This window comes from Neofelis nebulosa, chromosome 6 (assembly GCF_028018385.1).
Source record: "Neofelis nebulosa isolate mNeoNeb1 chromosome 6, mNeoNeb1.pri, whole genome shotgun sequence".
NCBI classification, from domain to species: domain Eukaryota; kingdom Metazoa; phylum Chordata; class Mammalia; order Carnivora; family Felidae; genus Neofelis; species Neofelis nebulosa.
In genome coordinates this window covers 16,476,334-16,500,226 of record NC_080787.1, presented here as the reverse complement: position 1 = coordinate 16,500,226, position 23,893 = coordinate 16,476,334, and the positions used below count along the sequence as shown (strand labels likewise).

At 45.6% G+C, this 23,893-nt stretch overlaps 1 protein-coding gene across 1 annotated transcript; it reads left to right on the top strand.

The window, feature by feature from the left end:
* The first annotated feature begins 1,976 nt into the window (after positions 1 to 1,976).
* On the top strand, positions 1,977 to 22,605 carry MYLIP (myosin regulatory light chain interacting protein). The gene is made up of 7 exons (XM_058732930.1): positions 1,977 to 2,231; positions 3,374 to 3,564; positions 14,982 to 15,167; positions 16,908 to 17,105; positions 17,592 to 17,756; positions 18,687 to 19,107; positions 21,042 to 22,605. Exons 1-7 carry the CDS (start codon positions 2,145 to 2,147, stop codon positions 21,129 to 21,131), a joined length of 1,338 nt encoding a protein of 445 aa, XP_058588913.1. The 5' UTR covers positions 1,977 to 2,144; the 3' UTR covers positions 21,132 to 22,605.
* Positions 22,606 to 23,893: the final 1,288 nt, after the last annotated feature.

Sequence of the window (23,893 nt, the reverse complement as noted above, 5' to 3'; positions counted from 1 at the left end):
GCCAAAACCAAAAATATAAGTTATTTTTAAACTAGTTTCTCAACAAAACAAGTATTTGGCTTTGGTTTTTGCTTACTTGGGTTTTGTTTGTTGTTGTTGTTCTTATTTTATTTTTGTTTTTTTTTTAATTTTTTGTTGTTTTGTATCTTTGTTTTCGACCAATATTTCTCCCTTTCTATTCATTTCCGCACCTTGTCCGCATTGATTTTGTGAGCTTCCAAAATCTGTGCACTCGATTGCCTTTTGCTTAAGTGAGCCAACTTTTGGTTAGCTGGCTTTGGGTGAGCCAGCTAATTGTCCATAAATAAAACTATTACCCAATACACCTGGATCCCATCTTGGTCCTCACTCTTCTTCCTGTCCTAAAGTTGGTAGTGATTAAGCATAGATGAGATAACAATGATCCAAATATTGTCTCTCTTATAAATTTCCCAGTCAGTAAACTGGAATTAAGGAAATGAGGAACAGGAGTTGACACAAGAGGAGAATATTTCAACAGCACAGTGTGGTGAAGTGTATTCATAAGACACAGAGAAAGCGGCGTCAGTGCACCTGTCTGCCTGCAGCACCGATAGGGGTACTGGGGGTAACCTTTGACTCCTTACAGGTTTACCCATAGTTGGTGGTAGTGAAAGACTGTGATAGGATCCTTCCCTGGAGCCTTCTGCTATGATGCCCTTCCTATTTCTTTAGCAATTAAGGCCACTGGGACAGAGATCATTGAGACTCAGGAAAAGAGGTAAGCACAGAAGCCATTGGCAGGCAATAACAGCTGACATTATAGATCTCCCTGCAAATACAGGGTCATTCAAATGCTCTCCTGGACATGTCTCTTGCAGTTCTTCATAGCAATGCCGGGCAGGGGAGGGCAGAGCAGATATTGGGGTTTCTACTTTACTGTTGAAAACACTGAACTTCAGAGAGATGAAGTAGGTTTTTCAAGGGTCCAAGGCTGAAACCCCATCTTTTCATTTCTCCTATAAAGAAACCAAAGAGGTAGGCTAACTAATGTACCGGCAAAGAGGAACAAGTGAGTGAAAGAGCTGTAGGCCTTAAATTGTTAATAGCTACTACTGAGGTTATACCACCTGTTCGGTTCTGAGATAAGTCCCTAACCTTCAAGATGGGGATAACATCTGGTTGCCTGAGAAAAGGGACTGGCAGCACAGCAAGTGATCAATTAACGTTTAATGAATGAATAACACATGAGACAAGATGCGCCACCCCGAGAGAGGGCCTTAGAGCCCTGCCTGTAAGGTGTTTTGATTGAGCACAACCAGTAAATAGAAGCCTCCAGGGAGGATTTATACAGAAGCACTAGATCAAGTTCCCTGGCTCATTGGTCCACTGCAAAAACTTTTATGCTCAGGTTTTGTTTTTCCACGGACGAGGTCTAAAATGAGGAGCAGCCATTCCGCCTTCCAACAACCCACCGTGGCAAACCCCAGGGGAAGACGGTTTGCTTTTGGCGTTGGGGTTGCTCGCTTTCCTTTTTATGTTCACCTCCCGAAATGCGTTCCGCGATCGACCCAAGGCTTCTAAAAAACAGCGGCAGCTCGGAGGCGTCGCGTCGCCATACATTCCAGCCCGCAAGAGAGGCGCCCCCGCCTCCGCGCGCCGGGCGGCCGCCCGCTCCGAGCAGCGTCGCCCAGCGGGCAGAGGCGGCGGGTACGTCCCTTCCCGTCCCGGGGCCGCCCTCCTCCCGCAAGCCCTCGGCGTCCGCAAGCTGCCACCTCCCCAGGCGGCCCGGGGAAACTCGGCCGGCGCTGGCAGGTCGGGCAGCGGCCGAGCGGACGCCGCTATTGGCCGGCGGGGCGGCGGAGGAGGGGCGGGGCCGCCGTGATTGGCGGGAGCCCCAGCCGGAGGGGGGCGGGGCCGCTATATCAGAGGAGTCCCTGTAGCGCCGCAGGCAGTCGGGCTGCTGGAGTGCGGCGCCGCCGCGGAGACCCGGGCAGCCGGCGGGCGGGCGGGCTGGCGAGGGGGTGGCGGGGAGGGCGCGGGGGGCGCGGAGCACGGGTCTGCGGCGCTGCAGCCTCCCAAGGGCCAGCCTCGCCGAGCCCGGGGCTGGGTCTGAGCGGTGGCGAGGCGGCAGCCCCGCGCACACCAAAGAGGAGGCGGCTGTGGCGGCAGCGGCGGCCCCAGCCATGCTGTGCTATGTGACGAGGCCGGACGCGGTGCTGATGGAGGTGGAGGTGGAGGCGAAAGCCAACGGCGAGGACTGCCTCAACCAGGTGACGACGAGGGGCCAGGCGGGGGCCCCGGCCGGTCCCCCGAGGCGGAGGGGCCTCGCGGCGGCGCCGGGCTCCGGGGCTCGCCGCCTGCCAGGGGGCGGGCGGTGCGGCGGCGGCGGCGGCCGGAGGGGGGGCGGTTTGGGGGGGGGGGGTGAGCGCGCCCCAGGCGCCCGGCCCGCCCCCCGTTCCTCCCCGTGGCCGTGGGGCACGCGGTCCCCGCACGCTGGGAGCGCGTGGTGGGGCGGGGGGGGGGGGGGGAAGCTCCCACCCTGCCCCCCACCCCACTCCCAGTCCCGCACTTTCCCGGAAGAAGGCGGTCCAGCCCACCTGCCGCAGGTGTGTGCATGATGCCGCCTTTCGGGTCCCCGCGGGGCCTGGCAGCGCCACCCGAGTCCCCAGATGAGGTGGCTGCTGGCCGGCGCTGGTCCCTGGGGTTGCTTGGCAGACAAGCCCGGCCCTTGTCTCTTGCTGCTTCTGAAATGGACCGTTCACCTGCACCTGCCGGTTTGCGGGGCTCGAGAGGACCTTGGGTTTTTGGTCATCCACCCCTCCGTTGTCTTTAAAGCTCGTGTTTCCTAAGGAGTAAAGAAGAATGGTTCCAAACGGTGCATATGGGTATGACAGACAGCAAATTTGATCTCCAGTGGGACGCCATGCCCTGAAAACCCCCCAGACCTGAGATGTTTGGAAAACCTCTTTTAACAAGCTTCGCTGACACTTGTGGCGTGTTTCCTCGGCGTGTTTGTTTTTTTGGAGTCCAGATGGTTAAAATTGTCCAGATAATCTGCCAGATCAGCTGTGCAGATTGTGCTGGTGGAGGGAATTCCCGTGATGGGAATAAGAGGGAAAATACCCCGTAGATTCCTTTCCTCAGCCTTTCTGGAAGGCTGGTTTTAAGGACTCCTTTTTCTCTACTGCAATCGACCATCTCCTCGGTGTTAACGAAGCACAAGCCTCACTAGTGGTGTAGCAACACTGGAAGCTTAGAACTTGGTTGTTACAGCTTTAAGGCAGGAATTGTAACACCTTCCTTGAACTTTGCAAAAAGTAGGCAGGGATCTTAGACCCAGATGGAGTCCTTGAGTTTTGCTTTGACTACATGGACTGTTTGCTCATCCATGCTGCATTCATTTTTGTTTTAGGTGTGCAGGCGGTTGGGAATTATAGAAGTTGATTATTTTGGACTGCAGTTTACGGGTAGCAAAGGTGAAAGTTTATGGCTAAATCTGAGAAATCGGATCTCCCAGCAGATGGATGGGCTAGCCCCTTACCGGCTCAAACTGAGAGTCAAGTTCTTCGTGGAACCTCATCTCATCTTACAGGAGCAGACTAGGTAAAGTGATGCTGAACTAAACCAATGTCAACCAGACCTTTGATTCCGCTGAAAAAGGGCCGTTGCACCTCCCCAGAGATGTTCACAGGCAAATTTGTTTGCTGCAGAGTGAGTTGGTTCATAACTGAGAAGTTTTGCACGGCACAGCCCTTTTGTCGAGGTGAACAGGGAGCCGCCTAGTTGGCCTGGGGTACATTTTCTAGCTCTTCCTGTGGTTTTTCTTGTCTTTATAAACAACAAGGGAGCAGGGTTGAAGTCTTACTAACACTCAGGATCAGTGCCACGGCACAGGAGGGAAAAAATTAGAAACGCAACTGACTTCCTGATAGCAGCATCTAATGCCCGATAGTAACCTCTGTCTCAGCAGTGTTAATACAGGTCATTGTAGAGTGTTCTAACAGAAAGCAGGAAACAGTTCCTCTTGGGTTACTTAAACTTAGTCAACTTCAGCCTAGTGTCAGATTACAATATGTAGCAAAGAGCTCTGTCCCACTTAATGCAGATTTCTTTTTTTAACTTTTTACGTTTCTTGAAAACTTTGTAAGGTGTAGCCAATCTCCAGCCCACAAACATGTTTACACGTGATTGTTTAGACTGTTAAATTTATCTTCTAGAAAACCACCAGTAGTGGTAGGCGACTAGGGCATGCGGTTTCCTTTTTCCAACAGAAATGTTTTCTCTCCTGGACTGACTGTAATACTTCTCAAGGATGAGCCAGATTAGGAAAGTAGTGTTCAGTATTTATTGCTGAAATGCAAGAGACCTAAATCTTAGAGTGGCATGTAAACAAACAAACAACAACAACCAAAAAGAAAAAAAAAATGACTTTTAAACACAACAAACTCTGGATCTAAATTCTACTATTTTTCATAATCCTTTGGTTTGGAAAGTGGCCCTTACACATGAGAAATGGGAGTGTGACAATCTTGAGTAATGGTAAGTGAGCAAAACCCCTTAAGAGTTGTTAGCATGTGGTTTGTTTGTTTACTTAAGAACTGATAGAAACATCTTTTGAGATACTATTTGAATTGGAAATCTCTCCTTGTTGCTGCACTTTCAAAGGTGAAGGAGGTGTTCAATTTTTTTTTTCTGAGACAAACTAGTATATTGAATTCTCAGTGCTCCTGAAAATGTCTTGAAAAATATCCACATGATTGCATGTTTAAGGATGTCTTAGCTGTGTGTATATTAATCAGAATAAGTTGGTTTTGGGGGGAGGGGGGTTGTTTGGTTTGGGGTGTTTGTCTAACTTAAAGCTGATTTGTGAAAGTTTCCACTGTGCCCTTCAGTGCAATAAATTGGAATAGAGTAAAAGGATACAGAAACACACGTATACATTATAACATATTGGAGTTTTCATTGTGTGGTTCTGTCATGATTTCGCAATAATTTCTGGGCCTCCAGAGGCAAATCCATTTTGATGATACAAATTTATTTTTTAAACCTGCAGAGGCTTAGAGGACCAAATACATCATTTAAACAAAGGCTGCAGTCATAATAGTATGATACATTTATATTATGAATGGTTACAGACTTTAAAATTTGCCACTAGATGGTCTTTACCTGTGCTTTTTTGCAAGTGAGTTAATAACCATTATCAAGTCCATTTTATTTATGCAAGATATTCTGTGAATTAGAATTGAAATAAAATTTCCTGTTACATTGACTCAATTGACTTTAACTCCTGAGACTCATGCCTCATAGCACTCTGAGAAGGCGCATACCTAGTTAGCCCAGGTAATTTTAATTGATCTTAGTTCCTTTTGAAATCTTATTGAAAAATCAGTGTGATCTAAGCATTTGACTTGCTTTTAAAATATTGGTGAATATTACTTGTTTTCAGGAGGTTTGCCCAAAATGCAGAATTTGAAGAAAATGCCTCCTCAAGTTTATACAGCATTCTGCTTTTAATAGCTAAAGCGATTTGTAATTAGCGTTTGTGCCTTTTCATTAGGATGAGAAGTTGTCCTGGGTCCAAAAAAGTCACAATTAGCGTTGTTTTTATGTACATGATACGACAGAGCACAATTACTTATTTTCCCTAGCGTCATGTTAGCCAGATAAAGCTAGCTGGTGAACTTTTTGATGTTTAACAGTTCATTATAAAATATTTATGTAAAATGCCGTGAAAATAAAATAGATCTGCGTGTGTTGTCCGTAAGCCCAGCTTTGCCAGTTCGGTTATGAGTGGTGATTTTGTGCCATCTCAAAGTCAAGTCATGAGGGTACGTTTAGTATACTGAAAAGTGTCTGGACAGTTTATTAAATGGGGCTGAAATATCCTGGCCAAATTGGCCTCTGTGGAGAATTAAAGCAATGTACTCACAGTAGAGCTGGTCTAAGTGGGGGCAGTGAATCTGTTAGTTTGCAAGAGACTAGGGAGGCTGCTGGGGAATAGGCTGGAGGGCCTGTTTGTAACTGGAGACTGGGGGGGAGGGCGGCGGTGGAGGGGGGAGCCGAGGTGGGGGGCGGCAGAGGCCCTGCATTCTCAGTGCAGCCCAGCCCCCAACTACCAGGGTATACAGACTTCCAAGACTGAGCACCCCCCCACCCCACTTCATTTCTCTTAAAAGGCCAAGAAGAACTTGTCTCTAAAATCCCCTCTAGCAGTAATTTTTTTTTTTCCTTTGCTTCTGCTTCCCCTCTATTTTCCTTCATGTTTCCCTAAGTATATTTTTCTGAAAACAAAAAACCCAAAACACCCAACTATATCACATGTCTGCTTAGATTGATACAGTTAATCTGGGCTTGGATTTGGCCTAATTTTAGATTCTTTACCCAGATTATTACGTTTGCCTTTGAGTGAGGGTCTGGAAAGTAACCAGAGAGTCTTGTCCAGACTCAGCTGGCACATTTGAGAGACAGAGAGACAAGCAGGTATATCCAGCAGATGTTTGCCGTGCTGTGGATTGAAACTAAAAGTGAAACTAATGTATTCTGGAAGTAGATCTCAAATAATAATGATCTTTGAAATTCTTGCCTTTCAAAGGCTCTCGGTTAGTCACAGCAATTCAGACCAGATTTTGTCAACGTTTTCACAGCCAGAGGTTAGAGAATTATATGCTTCATCTTCAGAAATGGTGATCATACCATCCACGGCCAATAAAATCTGTTTCTCCGGAACTTTGCCGCATTTTAGCAGAGTTCTGTGGTCTTTGCACTCGGGCTTCGTGAAGACTCAACGACACCCGAATTCTTTCCCAGAGATCAGCCTCGATACAAGGGTTCCATGAGTCCTGAACTAACTGTTCAGGGAGATGCTGTAATGCTGAGCGTTGAGTCTCATCAAGATTTCAGTGATGCGAGCGAGGGGTGTTGAGTCTGACTTGTCCCTTGTTAAATCCTGCTGTCTCCCAGGCTCCACTCATTCATCACTCCTTTGAAAAGCATCCGCTGGGCCCTGCTCAGGAGACTGAAGTGTCCCAAGGCATCACGTAGCTTTCCTTTATAGCATCTAATGAGCGTATAATACTACTGTTTACCTATGTGACAATTTGTTTATTGTCAGCTACTCTCATAATTTAAATTCATGAAGCAGGGGACTGATCAACTTCGTATCTCCAGAGTCTAGCAAGTGCCTGGTGCATAAACATTTGGTGAAACAATGAATTAAGAAATTAAAGATAAATAGAGATGGAGTTAACGGGCATGAATAATATAAGTTTTCTTAGTGAACCGATGTTCGCCAGTTTGCTTCTATGAACTGAAAAGTTTAAGACTATCTGAGAGACCTCTCACCATTAAAAAATGTATTGTAGGGATTATTCTCTGTTAAGGGTTTGCTCAGCGCTTGGCATTCTTTTGCTTCCTTCCTTCGGCCTCTCCACTTCACCCCAAGCCATTTGTTTCTTGTGGCTGTTAGTTCTCATCTAAAATAAACTACCACTTGCCTGGACCTTCTGTGAAGTTCAGATAGTTTTCAAGCTAGAGGCTCTCTTAAATCTAATTTTCAACCAATTTATAGGTTCTAAGTACTTCCTAAACCCAATTTTTCCCTTTCTCGCAACAAAAATCACTTAGATGTCAAGATCTAGAGAAGAGAGCACCGTTGAAATCCACAGAGCAAATGCCACATGCAACCATGGGCAGATTTGAGGTGGTAATCTTGAATGTGTTCCAGCCGAATCATAACGGATCTTAGCCAGGGCCTGCAATGATGTTTGAGATCTTTCAACACATTGTCACTGTTGGTAAAGGTTGCTTAACATAATTTACCTTTTAGGATTCACGATGGGTAGGATGTCACAACAATATTTATCTGCTATAAAGGCGTCACTGTGTTTTACATATCGACTCTGTGCCTAAGAGTAGAATGGCACATTCCCTTTGTTTTTTTTTTTTAAATGACCAAACTCAAAATAGGCCCCAGGAAAGTAAGACAAACTTGTATATTGTTTCCAGAAAGAATTGATTAGATTTCTGAATTCTAATTTACCTATTAACTCTTTCTTTTTGCTCAGAGTGTAGGCTGTTTGCATTATTGTCTGTTTATTTTAGCCACAGATCTCCCATCTGGGCACATTCAGTATCTTCGTCAATGTCTCGTACTTGTATATTTGTATGAAGGATCCAAAGAACATTATTGATTTTTCATGCAACCCAAGTGAACTTTTAATTTTAAATATGTAGTTTTAAATAAAACTTGACTCTTTAGATGGCACATAGGGTCAGACTCCAGGGGCACCAGGCACACTTATTCTCTGAGTCCTGCCCCCACTGTAGCCTGCCTCCAGACCTCTCCTCATTCTAGAATGGCACTCACCACAATCTAGACCCTTGGGAGAGATTGTAGCTAACACTTTTAAACTACAGGATTGCTGGATTTTTGCTTGCCTGGGTCAGGTATCTGTTGTGAGCGAGTAATCCTGTTTTTTCCAAGTGCTTCTGGTGTGGGTTGTCATCGCTTTTGATGTTGGGGATTTCCCTTACCCCCCACTCCTGTATCTTTTAAATGCTTTGGAACCTTAGGAAGAGCGAATTTGTCCATGGTTCCCATTTTGCATTTTGGGCTTTGAGAAGGATTCCCTTAAGCTGAATAGAGACTTGACTTGGTCATTACTTGGCCATGACTCTTTCTCAGTTGAAAGCCTTCCATGGAGTGGAGGAGATCTGATAGTTCATTTGAGGTGTAAGAAGCTATTCATTTGAATTCCTAACCTGACCCTGAGGATTCTCACTAGTGTTATTTCCTCAACCTCTTATGAAAATTTCCAAACATGCAGGTAAGTTGAAGATTTTTGCAGTGAACACCAATACCCCCATCTAGATTCTACTGTTAACCACTTAATCAGTTTAATATACTTGCTTTATCACACGTTTATTTCTGATGCTTTTCAAAATAAGTTGTGGATACATACTCTTCCCCCTAAATACTTCAGTATGCATATCATTAAGTAGAGCTCCATATTTGTCTACAGTTTTTTTTTTCTTTTGATAAAATATTTACATATGATGAAATGCACGAATCCTAACTATACCGTTTGATGAGTTTTAACAAACAGATGTGTCTGTTTAAACAAAATCCTTATTAAGATGTAGAATATTACCGGCACTCCGGAAAGTTCCCTCAGGCCCATCTGCAGTCAGTCCTCGCCCCCCCCCCCCCTTCCCTCCCGCCCCTCCACAAACAGGGTTTGTTTTTCCAGCATAGATCTACTTCACACACATGGAATCAATGCAGTGTCTGGCTTCTTTTGTTCATTATGTATTTTTTAGAGGTTCATCTTACTGATATATATCGATGGCTTGTTCATTGCTAGATAGTATTTCGCCCTACGAATATACTACTGTTTGTTGACCCGTCCTTCTATTGATGAACACCTGTTTTCCAGCTATTGTGAGTAAAGCTGCTGTGAACATTGCAAGTACAATCTTTTGTAGACCTGTATCTTCATTTCTCTTGAGTAAATCTAAGAATGGAAAAGCTGGATCGCAGAGGAGGTGGTTGTTTAGTTTTGTTTTTAACTTTTTTTTAATGTTTATTTTTGAGAGAGAGAGAGAGAGTGAGTGCAAGAGTGTGAGTGAGGGAGGAGCAGAGAGAGAGGGAGACACAGAATCCAAAGCAGACTCTAGTCTCTGAGCTGTCAGCACAGAGTCTGGCGCGGGGCTCAAACCCATGAACCATGAGATCATGACCCGAGCTGAAGTCGGACGCTTAACCGACTGAGCCACCCAGGTGCCCTGGATTTGTCTCTCTTGATCAATAACGTTAAACACTTTTGTCATGTGCTTATTGACCTTTCCTACATCTTCTTTTGTGAAGTATCTATTCAGGTCATTTACCCATTTTTACCGAGTTGTTACCTTTGCTTTCGAGCCATACCTATTCTTTATATATACCACTTCTTTGTCAGAGATACGTCTTGTAAATGTATTTTCTCCTGGGGCTTGCCTGTTTTCTTAATGCCTTTTGATGAGTAGAAATGTCTGATGTTGGCCAAGTCTAATGTATCAGTTTTTCTCCCTTAGGATTCTTGCTGTGTCCTGAGAAACCTTGGCCTACCTTCCTCCCCCCAAGTCATGGAGCTATTCTCCAATGTGTCCTAAAAGTGTTACGGTTTTAACTTTTACGTTTAGGCCTACAGGCCATCAGGAACTGCTTTTTGTTTCGGTGGAATTTAAGATCCAAAACAAAAACATGTATAGTAATTTTTTCTTATTTGATAGTTTTTTTTAGGTTTTTATCCAGTGATCTCTACACCCAGTGTAGGGCTCGGATTCATGATCCCAAGATCAAGAGTCACACGCTCTACCAACTGAGCCAGCCAGGTGTCCCCTTTTTTTATTCGATAGTTTGTAAATATGATTTGGCAGTTAGTTTGGTTTAAAACAAACTGATGTGGTTAAATGGCTCATTGGACTGAGGCAGACACACTCCGGGATGATCTCAGAGGGGATCTAACTGGGTGGGGAACACACCAGCCATCACCAACAGATGGGATGGCCAGGTTCAGTGAGTCAGGTCTCGGGAAGAAATGCTGTTCATAGATTCTTAGCCATTTGAAAGATGTTTTAGGTTAGTTACTTAAATGCGGAGTCTAACAGTGAATGTGGATATAGTTGATTTACATTTGTGTCACAAGAAAGTTCTTCAAAATGATGTCACTGGGAAGATACTAGAGGGCAGTGATTGGGCATAACTGCCTATGGTGGACAGGTCAGTGACTCCCGTTGGTTTGCAGAAGGTTCTGCTTTGATTATCAGATGATTTCTTTATAAGACAAATCAGTGTTCAGGGGACAGTTCTCTGCTTACAGTCGTTAAAAGATAAATGACCTAACTGTATTCCTTAAAACTATGGAAAGGAATTAATTTTTAAAGTAGAGGAAATTTGAGGTACTCTGAAACAAATGTATTAAGGATATGTGACTTTTTTTTTTTTTTTTTTAACGAGACTGGGGCGTTTCCGTCATACTCTGTTTGTTTTCAAATTTTCCATAAGGCTACAACACGTGGGAGTTCATTTCTACCCATGATGCAAAGTTAGCCAGAGTGTTTCACTTTGGGCCTCCAACCAATCCACTCATCGACAGTATCCACTCTCTTAGTAACTGAGTAAAACCTTGAAGAACCAGGCAGCCAGAAGAATAGAAAATGCAGTTTGAGCCTATGTCTGCAGGACATATTCACAGACATTTACTTAAGACAAAGAAGTAAGTTTTTTCCCAAAGGCTTTCTGTTTGTGATTCTAGCATGTAGCCTCAAGTGAATTAGATAGGTCTACCGCTTTTGATCTTTAGATAAAAAAAACTTTTAAAAATTCACTGCAGGCAAGACCTCTTTGTCCACATCTGCTTGTTTTGATATTATCAGTAACCTTTCACCCACTCTACAAAAAAAAAAAAAAAAAAAGGAATGGGGAAGAATCCATGAACCAGACAGTTACAGAGCAGATGGTTCAAGAGAAAATGATTGGGAAAAAAATACTTGTTTAAAAATCACCCCAGGGGCCCCTGGGTGGCTCGGTCGGTTAAGCGTCCGACTTCAGCTCAGGTCATGATCTCACAGTTCATGAGATTTAGCCCCGCGTCGGGCTCTGTGCTGATGGCTCAGAGCCTGGATCCTGCTTCGGATTCTGTGTCTCCCTCTCTCTCTCTGCCCCCCGCCCCATGGTGTCTGTGTCTCTCAAAAATAAGTAAACATTTAAAAAAAAATCACCCCACTAACTGTTGAGCCATCCCTGGATTCCTTATCGGAATGTCTCCAAGTTCTGTCATCTTCCCTGTTAGAAAGAGCACATTAAATAGAGTCTGCTGATGGCTCACCACAGCTGGTGACCTTTGCTGTCACTGCTCCATGGTGCCGTTCTCCTGGAGAACATAAAAATTTGTCACCCAAAAACCAGTTTGTGTCTGGAGTTAACTGTGATAGGGATATGCACCTTCCCACGAAAAAGCTGTAAGTTCCATCTAAAAAAGGACCTATCAGATATGTTCATACTGTAACCCCAGGTTAGGGCTTGGCACAGAGGCAATGAATGACAAATATTTGTTGACTCAAAACGAAAAGGTTGTTTTATAGCCATGAAATTGGCAAAATGCAGGAAGAACCGTATCGGAGAGTTGACGTAGATAGTAAAGGGGAGGATTCTTCCACTCACAGGGTATCGATTGCATTTCGGCCTAGAATGCGGAGTACGTACAAAAGGCCGGTTGTTCTCCTCCGTTTAAAAAATTCTGACCCACAGGCCTAGAAAAGATTGGCGTTCGGTCTCACCCTGCTGACCACCTGTTAAGACTCTGTTACTGCTTTTTTGCCTGATTTCGGCAGCTGCCTCTCCAGAAGCGGGTGTGAACAGTGTGGAAAAAGAAATCGAATAGATTTGGCAAGTCTTCTGTTGCAGGCTACACACAACTCTTGCATAAAGCAGAAGACTAGTCTCTAGGTTAATCGTGGGGCAATACGTGAAAAGACCTTTCCACACGAGCAGAGATCAGATTTAGAAGACTTGTTTTTTGGATTCCCCCTTAAAATCCTACAGCACACCATTTCTTCTTTAAGCACACATTCAGATTTGTGTCTCCTACAAACAGCCCCAGCGAAGAGAGACAGATCCGTTCACCAAGATGAAGTTTACCAAATGGTCATCTAAAAAAGGCTTTCGAAGGCCAAAGCCGCATCGTGACGCCGACATCCCATGGGGAATGCCCGCCCTCCGCTGCTCAGATAGCTGTTTCAGAACGAGTTATTTTCGTGCTTATTTCTTTGCCCCAGTAGGGACCCCCTCCTCAGTTTAGCAGCGTGTCAGAAATACTTTAAAGACTAACAGATGTTTGGGTTAATAAAAACCATGCTTCTCTCCTTTCAGTGCTGTTATGCATTCTTACCGTGATTTCTTCATCGGGGCGCTCGATAAAGACAACCCTGCAGTATTTGGCAGAGTGTGATCATTCTAAATATTTCTTTATCATTCTAGAACACGCAAAACATTGAATTCAAACATCTCTTCAAGGAAGATTAACGGCTCTTGCCTGCCTGACACTGTGAGACTGTCCGTAGAGCCCCTCCTTGTGTGTCTCAGCCCCTCTTCCCTAGGCTTTTCTTTCACTGCTTATGTTGTTCCCTCCACCGGGGACGTAAGACGAGAGTATAAATAAAAGCATAAAAGCAGTGTTAAGGATACCCAGCTCAAGCGGGAAGCTGGGCTTACGAGCCCTATTCAGAGCAGTGTTAGAGCTTTACTGCTGGTCGTAATTCAGTTGTTAGTGGAAGGAATATTGTGGCATTTAAGCAAGTTTGAGAGGCTATAACAAGTCATCAAAGGAAGGTTATACCTGTACGTTTGCCAGAGACAAATCAATTTTATAATCTAGACTGGCCTGTCTGTGGCAGTTTGGATACTCCGTTGAGAATCTTGGTGGAGCTGGATTGGCAGGCAACCTACGTGGAGTTTCCTAGGAGTTTCTAAGTCTGACGTACCTCATAGTGAACGGAGCGTAGTATCATATGCGACTGGGGCAGGCACACAAGGACTGCAACTTAGGTAGGGAAAGAAACTGACCACAGGCAATGTGCAGTTTTACATCCATTCGTAGAGCTCTGTGGTGCCAGGGACACTTAAGACATCCGCTTATGTGCAGCTAACTGTGGTAGAAAATCAGAATATGTCAAATACTGTAAGAGAGGAATAAACAGCTTGCAGGTGATGTGGACAGAAAGGTATCTAAATGAGGGGACAAAAAGAGTACCCCGCAGGACACAGGGAACAGCCAAGACGAGAGTCGTGGAGACATGAGCGTGCTCGGTCTTTCCAAGAAGAGGAATTGTCCCATTCCCAGGGCACAATGGCTGGAGGGAATGGTGGATTGTGTGGCTGGACATCGGGGGCCACACCCACAGAAGCTCGGGTACACGCCAACAGCACGCTTCCTTGGCAAACAGTCGGGATCCCTCGAAGGATTTTTTATTTATTTATTTTAATGTTTATTTTTGAGAGAGACGGCACGAGCAGGGGAGGGGCAGAGAGAGGGGGAGACACAGAATCCGAAGCAGGCTCCGGGCTCTGAGCTGTCGGCACAGAGCCCAACGCAGGGCTGGAACTCACGAACCGTGAGATCATGACCTGAGCCGAAGTGGGGCGCTTAACCCAGGCACCCCTCCCTCGAAGGATTTTGAGCGGAGAGATGACAAGCTTATCCCAGAAGCAAGTAGCCTGGAAGGTAGATTAGCAGAGTCGAGAGAGATCAGCTTTGGGGAGATTGTAAATTCTCTGACAGTTGAGAGCCACAAGTAGGACATCTGAGGTAAAAATGGGAAGAGTGTAACTGGATTTAAGGAGTTTTCAGAGACAGAAAGTAGATGGGAATAAAATGAAGAATCAAAAGCGGGTCTTGGGGTAAAATATCAAACTAGTCTCTGGTTTTCACTGGGAGAAAAAGTGGGTTTGGGAAGGAAAGCAGTGAGTTGGGTTTTGAACAGTGAAATTAGGATACTGAACATCCAAGTGGAGACGTCTGTAAGCAGTTGGACATCCGAATATGATGCTTACAGTGGTTGGGGCAAAGCCTAGAGATTTGGGGGTCATTTGAATAAAGGTGAGGATCTAAGATACCAAGTCCATGTCAAGATCAAGTTTATGTGAACAGAATTTCTTTAAAAAAAAATGAAATGCGGAAACCTCTGTGAGATTATTTTGTATGTGCTGACTTGAATATTCCTGAGCTTGTCTCAGATTTGTTTTGTCTGAGTTACGCTTTTTATTCCGGAGAAACGAAAGTCCTTAGATTTATTTTGCCTTCATACTAAAAACAAAAAAAAAAAATGTTTTTTAGTGGTGAGCGTTTTCAGGGTGGCTTTTTAAGTGACTGTGTGTTCCTTACCGAAAAGGGATTGTGAGATTGCACATCAAGCTAGTCCCCCGGTTGAGCTTGACATCAGGCTAGTCCCCAGGGTAACCTCATTGTCACATTGCTTTGCAGGCATATCTTTTTCTTGCATATCAAGGAGACCCTCCTGGCTGGCCACCTCCAGTGTTCCCCGGAGCAGGCAGTGGAACTCAGCGCCCTCCTGGCCCAAACCAAGTTCGGAGACTATAATCAGAACACTGCCAAGTACAGCTACGAGGAGCTCTGTGCAAAGGAACTCTCCAGTGCCACCTTGAACAGGTGAGGCTGCTGCGGAGGTGACTGTTTATATTCATAGATCTAGTGAATTTATACATATTTCCCAAAGAATATGGATCTACAGTATATATACAGATATTTGGTAAGGTTAAGACTAGGCCGTTTTCCAGTTTAGCTAAGTTGTGTTCTAAAGAGTCTCAGCCTTCCCTCTGAGAGATTTACAGGCACAAAACAGTCCACCTAAATCTATGCCCTTATATAAAATGCTATGGAACGGGAATTTTTTGAATCTCTGAACTCTTAAGAATGCAAATCTCTGGGTGGCTCAGTCGGTTAAGTGGCCGACTTCTACTCAGGTCATGATCTCACGGTTCGTGGGTTCGAGCCCCATGTCGGGCTCTGTGCTGACGGCTCAGAGCCTGGAGCCTGCTTCCCATTCTGTGTCTCCCTCTCTCTCTGCCCCTCCCCTGCTCCTGCTCTGTCTCTCTCTCAAAAATAAACATTAAAAAAAAATCTAAAAATGCAGGTCTCTTCAAAATTCTGTCATGTCTGTTAGTATTTTCTTCATCCCAGCAAAGACTAAACAAAGAGGCCAAAATAGGTGTTATCTTAGTTATCTGTTCTTGGGGGACAAGTTACCCCAAAACTTAGTGGCTTAATAACTATATATCACACTCCTGTGGGTCAGGAATCTGGCCATGGCTTGACTGGGTTCTCTGGATCGAGACCTTTCACGAGGCTGCAGGCAGGCTGTTGGTAGAGTTCAGTGTCATCTGAAGGCTCAGCCGAAGGAGGGGTCCCCTTCCACGTTGATTCTTGTGGCGTGTTGGCAGGGCCTTGTTCCCTCACCGCATGGGCCTCTCGAAGGGGCTGTTTTATAACGAGGTAGCTGGCTCCCCCCAGGACCAGCAGGCTAAGTCAGAGCAAGAGAGAACACCCAAGACAGAGGTCAGTGTCTTTTTAGAACTTAATCTCAGAAGTGACATCCCACCACTTCTGCCATATTCTGTTCATTAGAAGCAAGTTATGAATCCAGCCAGTGATCAACACGACAGGCACTCAGCACTCAGGTGAAGGGATTCGCACAAGAGTGTGAATACCAGGAGGTGGGAATCTTCAGGGACTATGTTGGAGGCTGTCTGCCGCGGTAGACAGAATAAATCCTGCCGATGATCTAATCAACCCCTTAGAATGCTATATAAAAATATATTTTTTTTAATGTTTGTTTATTTTTGAGGTGGGTGGGGAGAATGAGTGGGGGAGGGACAGAGAGAAAGAAGGAGACACAGAATTAGAAGCAGGTTCCAGGCTCTGAGCCATCAGCACAGAGCCCACTGCAGGGCTTGAACTCACAAACCGCGAGATCATGACCTGAACCAAAGCTGGACCCTTAACTGACCCGACTGTGCCACCCAGACGCCCCTATAATGCTATATTATAATGAAACTTACAAAGTAGACCCTTGCACGAAAAGTACCTACATACAAAACGTCTCATGTATATTTTTAGAGATTTTCCATAATTCTTCCAATTCACCCCTATCCGGCCTCTCCACTTGCTTTTTTACTAAAATGTCTAATAGTTGAGATCTGGAGCAGTGTCTTAGAAGTATATTATTACAAATTTGCTAAACAAATGAAATGTCATTGCTATATCACTTTAAGTGTTACACATAAATGGCAGTGTCTGTATGATTCACTAGGGAAAATGATACAGATTTCCTCTCTAAGGACCACATGCGTTAATCTGTCCACGCCTCTCTGCCCTTTTGGCATCCTGCAGCATTGTGGCAAAGCATAAGGAGCTGGAGGGGACCAGCCAGGCTTCTGCCGAATACCAGGTGTTACAAATCGTGTCCACGATGGAAAACTATGGCATAGAGTGGCATTCCGTGAGGGACAGTGAAGGGCAGAAACTCCTCATCGGGGTTGGACCTGAAGGAATCTCCATTTGCAAAGACGACTTTTGCCCAATTAATAGGTAACGTACCTACGTCTTCCATTTTGTTTCAGCCCCGAATGTGCATATATCCCTTTGTAGCTCTGATTATTAAAATAGATAAAACTGGAAAGGGATTTGCTAGACAATTAGTTATCCTTTGGGGATGAAATGTTTCATTTTGGGTATGTATATTAATTTGAGTCAGGCCTCGATAACCATTGAATTACTCTTTAAACTACAAACTCAAGTGTATTGATGTGGCAGAGTTAATATTTTTTAAGTACGTTCACTGCTGTAAAACTCTCGTTTCCACCTACACACGCGTGCACATGCACATCACTCCCAACACTTCTCTCCACAACTGGTTTCCAACGCGCCTCTATGACTAGGGAGCCAAGTGCTTACTAGGAGTCCTAGAGCGATCTGATTCTACTGCGGGGTCCTGAAGGAGAGTCCTACGAAAGGGCACACACCCTGACGGGCCTCTCCTTCCGGGCTTGCTCACCTTCTCGTCCCGTGTTTCAGGATTGCTTACCCGGTGGTCCAGATGGCCACCCAGTCGGGGAAGAACGTGTACTTGACCGTCACCAAGGAGTCTGGAAACAGCGTCGTGCTCTTGTTCAAGATGATCAGCACCAGGGCCGCCAGCGGGCTCTACCGAGCGATAACGGAGACGCACGCTTTCTACAGGCACGTAGCGCTCCGTCCCCACAGCCCGAGCGTCTGTCTGCAGCTCTAAGTTTTCAGGTGCCACCAAGGGGCCTACGCTTTCTGGTATTGCTGTGTCCACGAATCTTGTTCAGAATTCAAGAAATCCACTGCTCTCGAACATTTTGTTCATTCTATTCTGCATGTTGGTGGGGGCCTTCTCAACGTGGTGCTGCTTTTACCACAGAACGTGGTGGGAGTGAGCTGCACAGACCCCTTCCCCCCGCTTCTCTTGCCTTCTTTCCTCACGGCAGCTCCTCTCCCGGGAGCTCTGAGTGGTTGGACCCGTCCCACGACGGCTTTAATGCATCCCCACAGGATGACCTAACCGTCCTTGTGGGGGAGCCGCTATCCCGATTCCTCACTCCGTAGTACAAGGATTTTTTTTTTTTTTTTTTTTTTACTGACAGTAGCAATACCCTCGTTTCAGAAGGTGCTTTAAGGTAGACTTGTGATTTGACCCAAATATTTGAGAAATTGAAGCTAAGAAATTTAATTGCCATCTTAACCTTTTTTTATGTTAAGGTAGACACACAAATCTTGGAGCAGAATGGAAAATTTGTAGAAATTTTTAACATAAAACCCAGGACTTGAAAGAAGAAAATGTCCTTTTTTCCTCGCCACAAGCTGTTTTTGATGACTGCTTGTGTCCCCGGAGGTGAGGGCGCACGCTCCCTGTTTCTGCATTTATGACTCCTTCGTCAAGGTCCTTTGGGGACACTGGAGAAACCCGGAGGTAGAATCATGAAAATGTTTAGCACAGATACCACTGGAAGAATTTACTTGCAGGCATGCACACAAGAATATAAATGTCTGCTGCCACAGAATATTCTCATTCACGGCAGCATTTGAAGGTCTGAGTCACAGAAGTGCCCGGGCTTGTAGGTATTGACGTGCCGCGTCTCCCTGCAGGTGTGACACGGTGACCAGCGCCGTCATGATGCAGTACAGCCGAGACCTGAAGGGCCACTTGGCGTCTCTGTTTCTGAATGAGAATATCAACCTCGGCAAGAAGTACGTCTTCGATATCAAAAGAACGTCTAAGGAGGTGTACGACCATGCCAGGAGAGCCCTGTACAACGCCGGCGTCGTGGACCTCGTTTCGAGAAGCGACCCCAGCCCTCCGAACTCCCCACTCAAGTCCTCGGACAGCGGCCTGAACTGCACCAGCTGTGAGGGCCTCAGCTGCCAGCAGACCAGGGCGCTCCAGGAGAAGCTGCGGAAGCTGAAGGAGGCCATGCTGTGCATGGTGTGCTGCGAGGAGGAGATCAACTCCGCCTTCTGCCCCTGCGGCCACACTGTGTGCTGTGAGGGCTGCGCCGCCCAGCTGCAGGTGATGGTTGCTCGGCGGCCCTCCCCTGGCGGGAGGGCTCTCTCCCCACTGTGACCGGGGTTCCTGAGCGCCTGCTGTGTGCCAGGTGCAAGCCGGAGGGCCCCGCCACGCTCGGCTAGGGTCCCCGCGTTCGGGGACCTCACAGGTGTTGCTATAAGGGGACATTTTGGATCGCCATAGTATTTGCCACAGTGTAACTGCTGTAAACCATAGGCTTTTTTCAGGTTCTGGGAATGAGGCTCAGATTCACAGGGCAGCGCGTCTTAGTGGGGTGACCGGGGGCTAGAACCCAGGCCTCCCGAGCACTGGTTCAGGATTTGCAGCTTCCATTTGTGTCTCTTCCCGCTTCCCAATGCTTAGGATGGTTTTTGTTTTGTTTTGTTTTTTAAGTTTGTTTATTTATTCTTATGTTTTTAATTTAAAAAAATTTTTTTAAGTTCATTTATTTATTTTGAGAGAGGGAGAGTTGAGGAGGGGGGGAGAGAGGGAGAGAGAGAATCCCAAGCAGGCTCTGTGCTGTCAGCACAGGGCCCAACACAGGGCTCCAACCCACAAACTGTGAGATCATGACCTGAGCCGAAATCCAGAGTCAGAAGCTTAACCGACTGGGCCACCCAGCCTCCTCAGGAGGATGGTCTTTACTATTTACTTAAAATACTTGAAAAAGAATACTTAAGAGGTTTTAGTTATAGCTACCTTCTAGTTATCCATGGGTGGATTGTTTGCTCTGTGATTATCTGTGATTAATTTTCTTTGATGGCTCCATATGCCTCTAGGGGGCATCTTGGATTGGCCTTTAGTAAGTCAAACTAATTTTAATATCAGTACCAAAAATAAAAGTCATGTATGTTTTCCTTTCTTGCACCTTACATTTCCTCTTACAATTATTTTTTCTGTTCATTTTCATTTCTAAGAACTGTTTGCTTAATGTCAGTGCGGTTTTATTTAAAAGAAGCCCTCAATACATTTAAAAATTTTTAAAAAGTAGGAGGGGAGGCGCCTGGGTGGCTCAGTCAGTTAAGTGTCTGACTTCATCTCAGGTCACGATTTCACAGTTCACGGGTTCAAGCCCCGCATCAGGCTCTGTGCTGACAGCTCGGAGCCTGGAGCCTGCTTCAGATTCTGTGTCTCCCTCTCTCTCTGCCCCTCCCCGACTCATGCTCTGTCTCCCTCTCAAAAATAAATAAAACATTTAAAAAAACAAATTAAAAAAAAAAAGCCCTAAATATCCAGTCCTTCAAAAGCTGCTAATTTCAGAACTATTTTTAGGGTCCTATAATGAGCCATGTCTTTCTGAAGAGTAGATCGTTCTACTACAAGGAGTTATTTCTCCAGAAGCGGTCACAGATTTGCCTTTTTCCACCTACTTGGTCTGATCCCCATGCCTAAGGCTCCCCTGTGGTGGGGGGGGGGGGCGGGAGGTAGGGGGGAAAGGTGGGGGAGGGACAGTGCTTGCTGAGAAGCCAGCCGGGGATGTGGCGCTGTGACCTGTGACTTGGAGCAGAGCCATGTTCACTGGCCACATGACATTAACGACCCAGTGACGCTGGTCTGAGTCAGCCAGCTGCCCAGACTCCGGAAGGGTCTCAGATTTCCTGCCTCACTGCCAGAAGGGGTTACAATTGGCTCCTGGAGGGACCACAGCCTTCTTGCACGGCAATAGTTCTTCAGCAGCCACTCGTTGTGCCTGGTTTAGCGCGTGACTGCAAACCTAACTAATTGCCTGCACTTCATACTTTTCCCCAATATTCTGAGCCCCTTGTAAGGTATAGAATTTCAAGCCCGTTAGAAAACAAAGATCTCTACCAGTGGAGAGCTAGAAATAATTGTGACCACCACTTACTAGCAAACGGAACAGAGTAGGCGCCACACGTGAAACTGAAGACACATCCTTGAAGGTGTCCTAACAAATACTGTTGGCTTCTCTTTTCCAGTCCTGTCCGGTCTGCAGGTCGCGGGTGGAACACGTGCAACACGTCTACCTACCGACCCACACCAGTCTCCTCAACCTCACCGTGATCTGACGTGTCGTGCACTTAACTGGACAAGCCACGTTTCCGTGAACTGCACTATTACTTAAACTAAAAAACGATCGTGGAGAAAATAAGTACTCTGACACCCATCTGCCATGCAGTGTTTAAAAAAGAAAAGAAAAAAAAAAAAAGGAAGAATCAACAGAATATTCCTCCCCATCAAAACAAACCATGCGTAGAATCCGCACCTGCAGTGGTGGGGACCAGGAAGGGTTCTGGGACACAGACATGTTCCTTGGGCTCATTCTTCTTATGATCAAGTAAAGGAATAAGTCAAATCTTTGATGTCAGTTAAGTGGCAGCATAGCCAAAAAGTTGGGTACCCTTTAGGAAAGGATATTGTTAAGTCTCCTTAATGTATCCCAAGGTAAGTTTCCTACTTGCAGCAAATTTTGTAAGAATTCGTTTTAAGAATTTACTTGGTTCTTTTTGTACGGTCATGGAGCTCTGAACATTTTAATAGGAAATTTTTCTTAAACCGTCATTTTAATGTCATTTCTGTTTTTATAACTTGGTCGAGAATGATTGGAAGGCAAACAGACGCAAAGATCAATTCTGCGACTTGTAAAAGGTTGATCACCAGGTTGCCCGATGTAAACCGGTCTGGCTGGTGGAAAACCGGTCACTCAGTGTGCACGGCTTCCTCTTCCCTCCCCGTCTCCTCACCCCCACGTCTTGCGATTTTTAAGACGCTACCGGTCTGGTAAGAAGATTTCTGTGGAGCAGTCCTCACTCCTTGGGCTCTTGAGTTGGTGGAGTAGATTATTTAAGTTGAAGAGGGAACCCACGTTCCTCGGAAAGCCAAGTGTTGCTCGCGGAGATGAAGCTTCCCGGTGTACAAACCGGGGGGTTCTCCACTTCTCCCCAAAACTCCAGCTTCATCCGGTGGGGTCGCTTTTGCTTGAGCCATCAAGCCTTTACAGCCTTATCATAGTTATCTTAGAGATTGTATGCTTTTTGTTTTTGTTTTTGTTTTTTTTTTTTTTGTAAGTGCTTACGTATTAACGTTCAGTTGTCCCCTCCCTACGTCTCAGAGGGGTTTGGAGCTTCTTCGTTTCTTTGTTCTTAATCAAGTTATCCACTCCCACTTGGGCATTTTGGACGCTGGTCAGCTTGTGGGTTTTCTAGGACGTCGGGACACCTAGATGACCTTATTGGGTGCAATACTAGCTAAGTTAAAGCTAGGAACCTACACTGTCACTTTACTGAGATTTCCGAGTATACTTTTCATATTGCCTTAATGTAGCAGTAATGTGTTTATGCATTTGTTTCTTTGCACAGACATTTTGTCAAATATTAAAACTCTACTTTTTTATGGCACATATTAGCATATAAGCCTTTATTCCAAGAGGTATTTATTTTTTCACTTGTAAAAAAAAAAATAATGTTTCCACATAAAGAACTCTGTTATATCCTCAAGGACTTCTGTCTTTTGTATTCAGGATAATAAAGACTTTAAAGCAAACATGGCTGTTGGAGTCGTCACAGTTTTTGTCATTGAAGCCAGTTGTCTTCACTAAAAAAAAAAGCATTGGTGACATCACACTTTATCTATTGTGGTCATATATGGAAAACCTGAAAACGTTGGGGGTATTGGCTCTAATCGAGAACATTCATCCACTTATTCACTCCTCTGCTTTCTGGTCTAGGATTGAAATGTAGGCGAAAAAGGAGTAATCTATGTAAGCAGATGCAAAGTAAAAATTGGGGATGGGACCAGAGGGTGTTGGAGGAGAGGAATGGCAGAAGTGGAAGGTAACAATTTAATTTTTTAATGTTTATTTTTGACAGAAAGCATGAGTGGGGGAGGGGCAGAGAGCGAGGGAGACACAGCATCCGAAGCAGGCTCCAGGCTCCGAGCTGTCAGCACAGAGCCCGACGCGGGGCTGAAACCCAAGAACTGTGAGATCATGACCTGAGCCAAAGTCGGACGATTAACCGACTGAGCCACCCAGGCGCCCCTGGAAGGTAACGATTTAGACCCAGATGATGCAGCTAGTTAGTTGCCTGGACAGATGAGTACCTGTCGGGGTCTGAACAGTAACAGTCTCAGGGGACAGACTCTGGGAATATACTTTGTGGGACACCTCGCTGCTGCTGCTGGGATCTGCTGTAAGCACGGCCGGATGTGCTCATTTGTGCTGCTGGGTGTCGTCTAGAACGCGGCACGTTATGTCTGTAACTGATAATTAGCTGTAGCAGTTGGAGGATGTGATTTCAACTGCAACAGAAGTTCAGTCCGGCACAAGTCCGATCATTTCCAGAAAATAACCTTTTAAAAATTGAGAGATGGGCATTCATTTTCTACGATTCCTGTACCTGATTCAGTCTTCCGTCGATTTCTAGCAATCCTTCGTTCATTGAGTACGTAAGTTATTCTTGCAGGCTGGAAATTTAACGAGGATCAAGACGTGATTCATCTGTCACTGCTTCACACAGAGAGGTTAAATACTCAAAATCCTAAGACCATGAGGAGGAGCTGCGGCAGGGTCAAGGAGGTGGATAGCTAGAAGGGGGCATAAAACGTGGCAGTCAATAGGAGGTCCAGGGTTCTGGGAAAGAGTGGGTCTATTTTGAGAAGTGAGGAGATGCTACAAGTTCCCAGACCGTAGTGAGCCGTGGACACGTGTGAGACAAGCACGTGGACCTTATAGGTGGAGGCCAACGCACGTTGGGTGGCGTGTGAAATAACAGGATGGTGCTGGAGGAGGGGGCTGGGTCAGAGAAGCATTGTGGTCTTGCATTTTCAGTGG

Bases quoted from the DNA above. Each gene is read 5' to 3' on its own strand.
- MYLIP (XM_058732930.1), top strand. From the start codon at position 2,145: ATGCTGTGCTATGTGACGAGGCCGGACGCGGTGCTGATGGAGGTGGAG. The intron at 15,168-16,907 runs GTGAGGCTGCTG...GGCATCCTGCAG, and splicing joins TCCAGTGCCACCTTGAACAG to CATTGTGGCAAAGCATAAGG. The intron at 19,108-21,041 runs GTGATGGTTGCT...TCTCTTTTCCAG, and splicing joins GCTGCGCCGCCCAGCTGCAG to TCCTGTCCGGTCTGCAGGTC.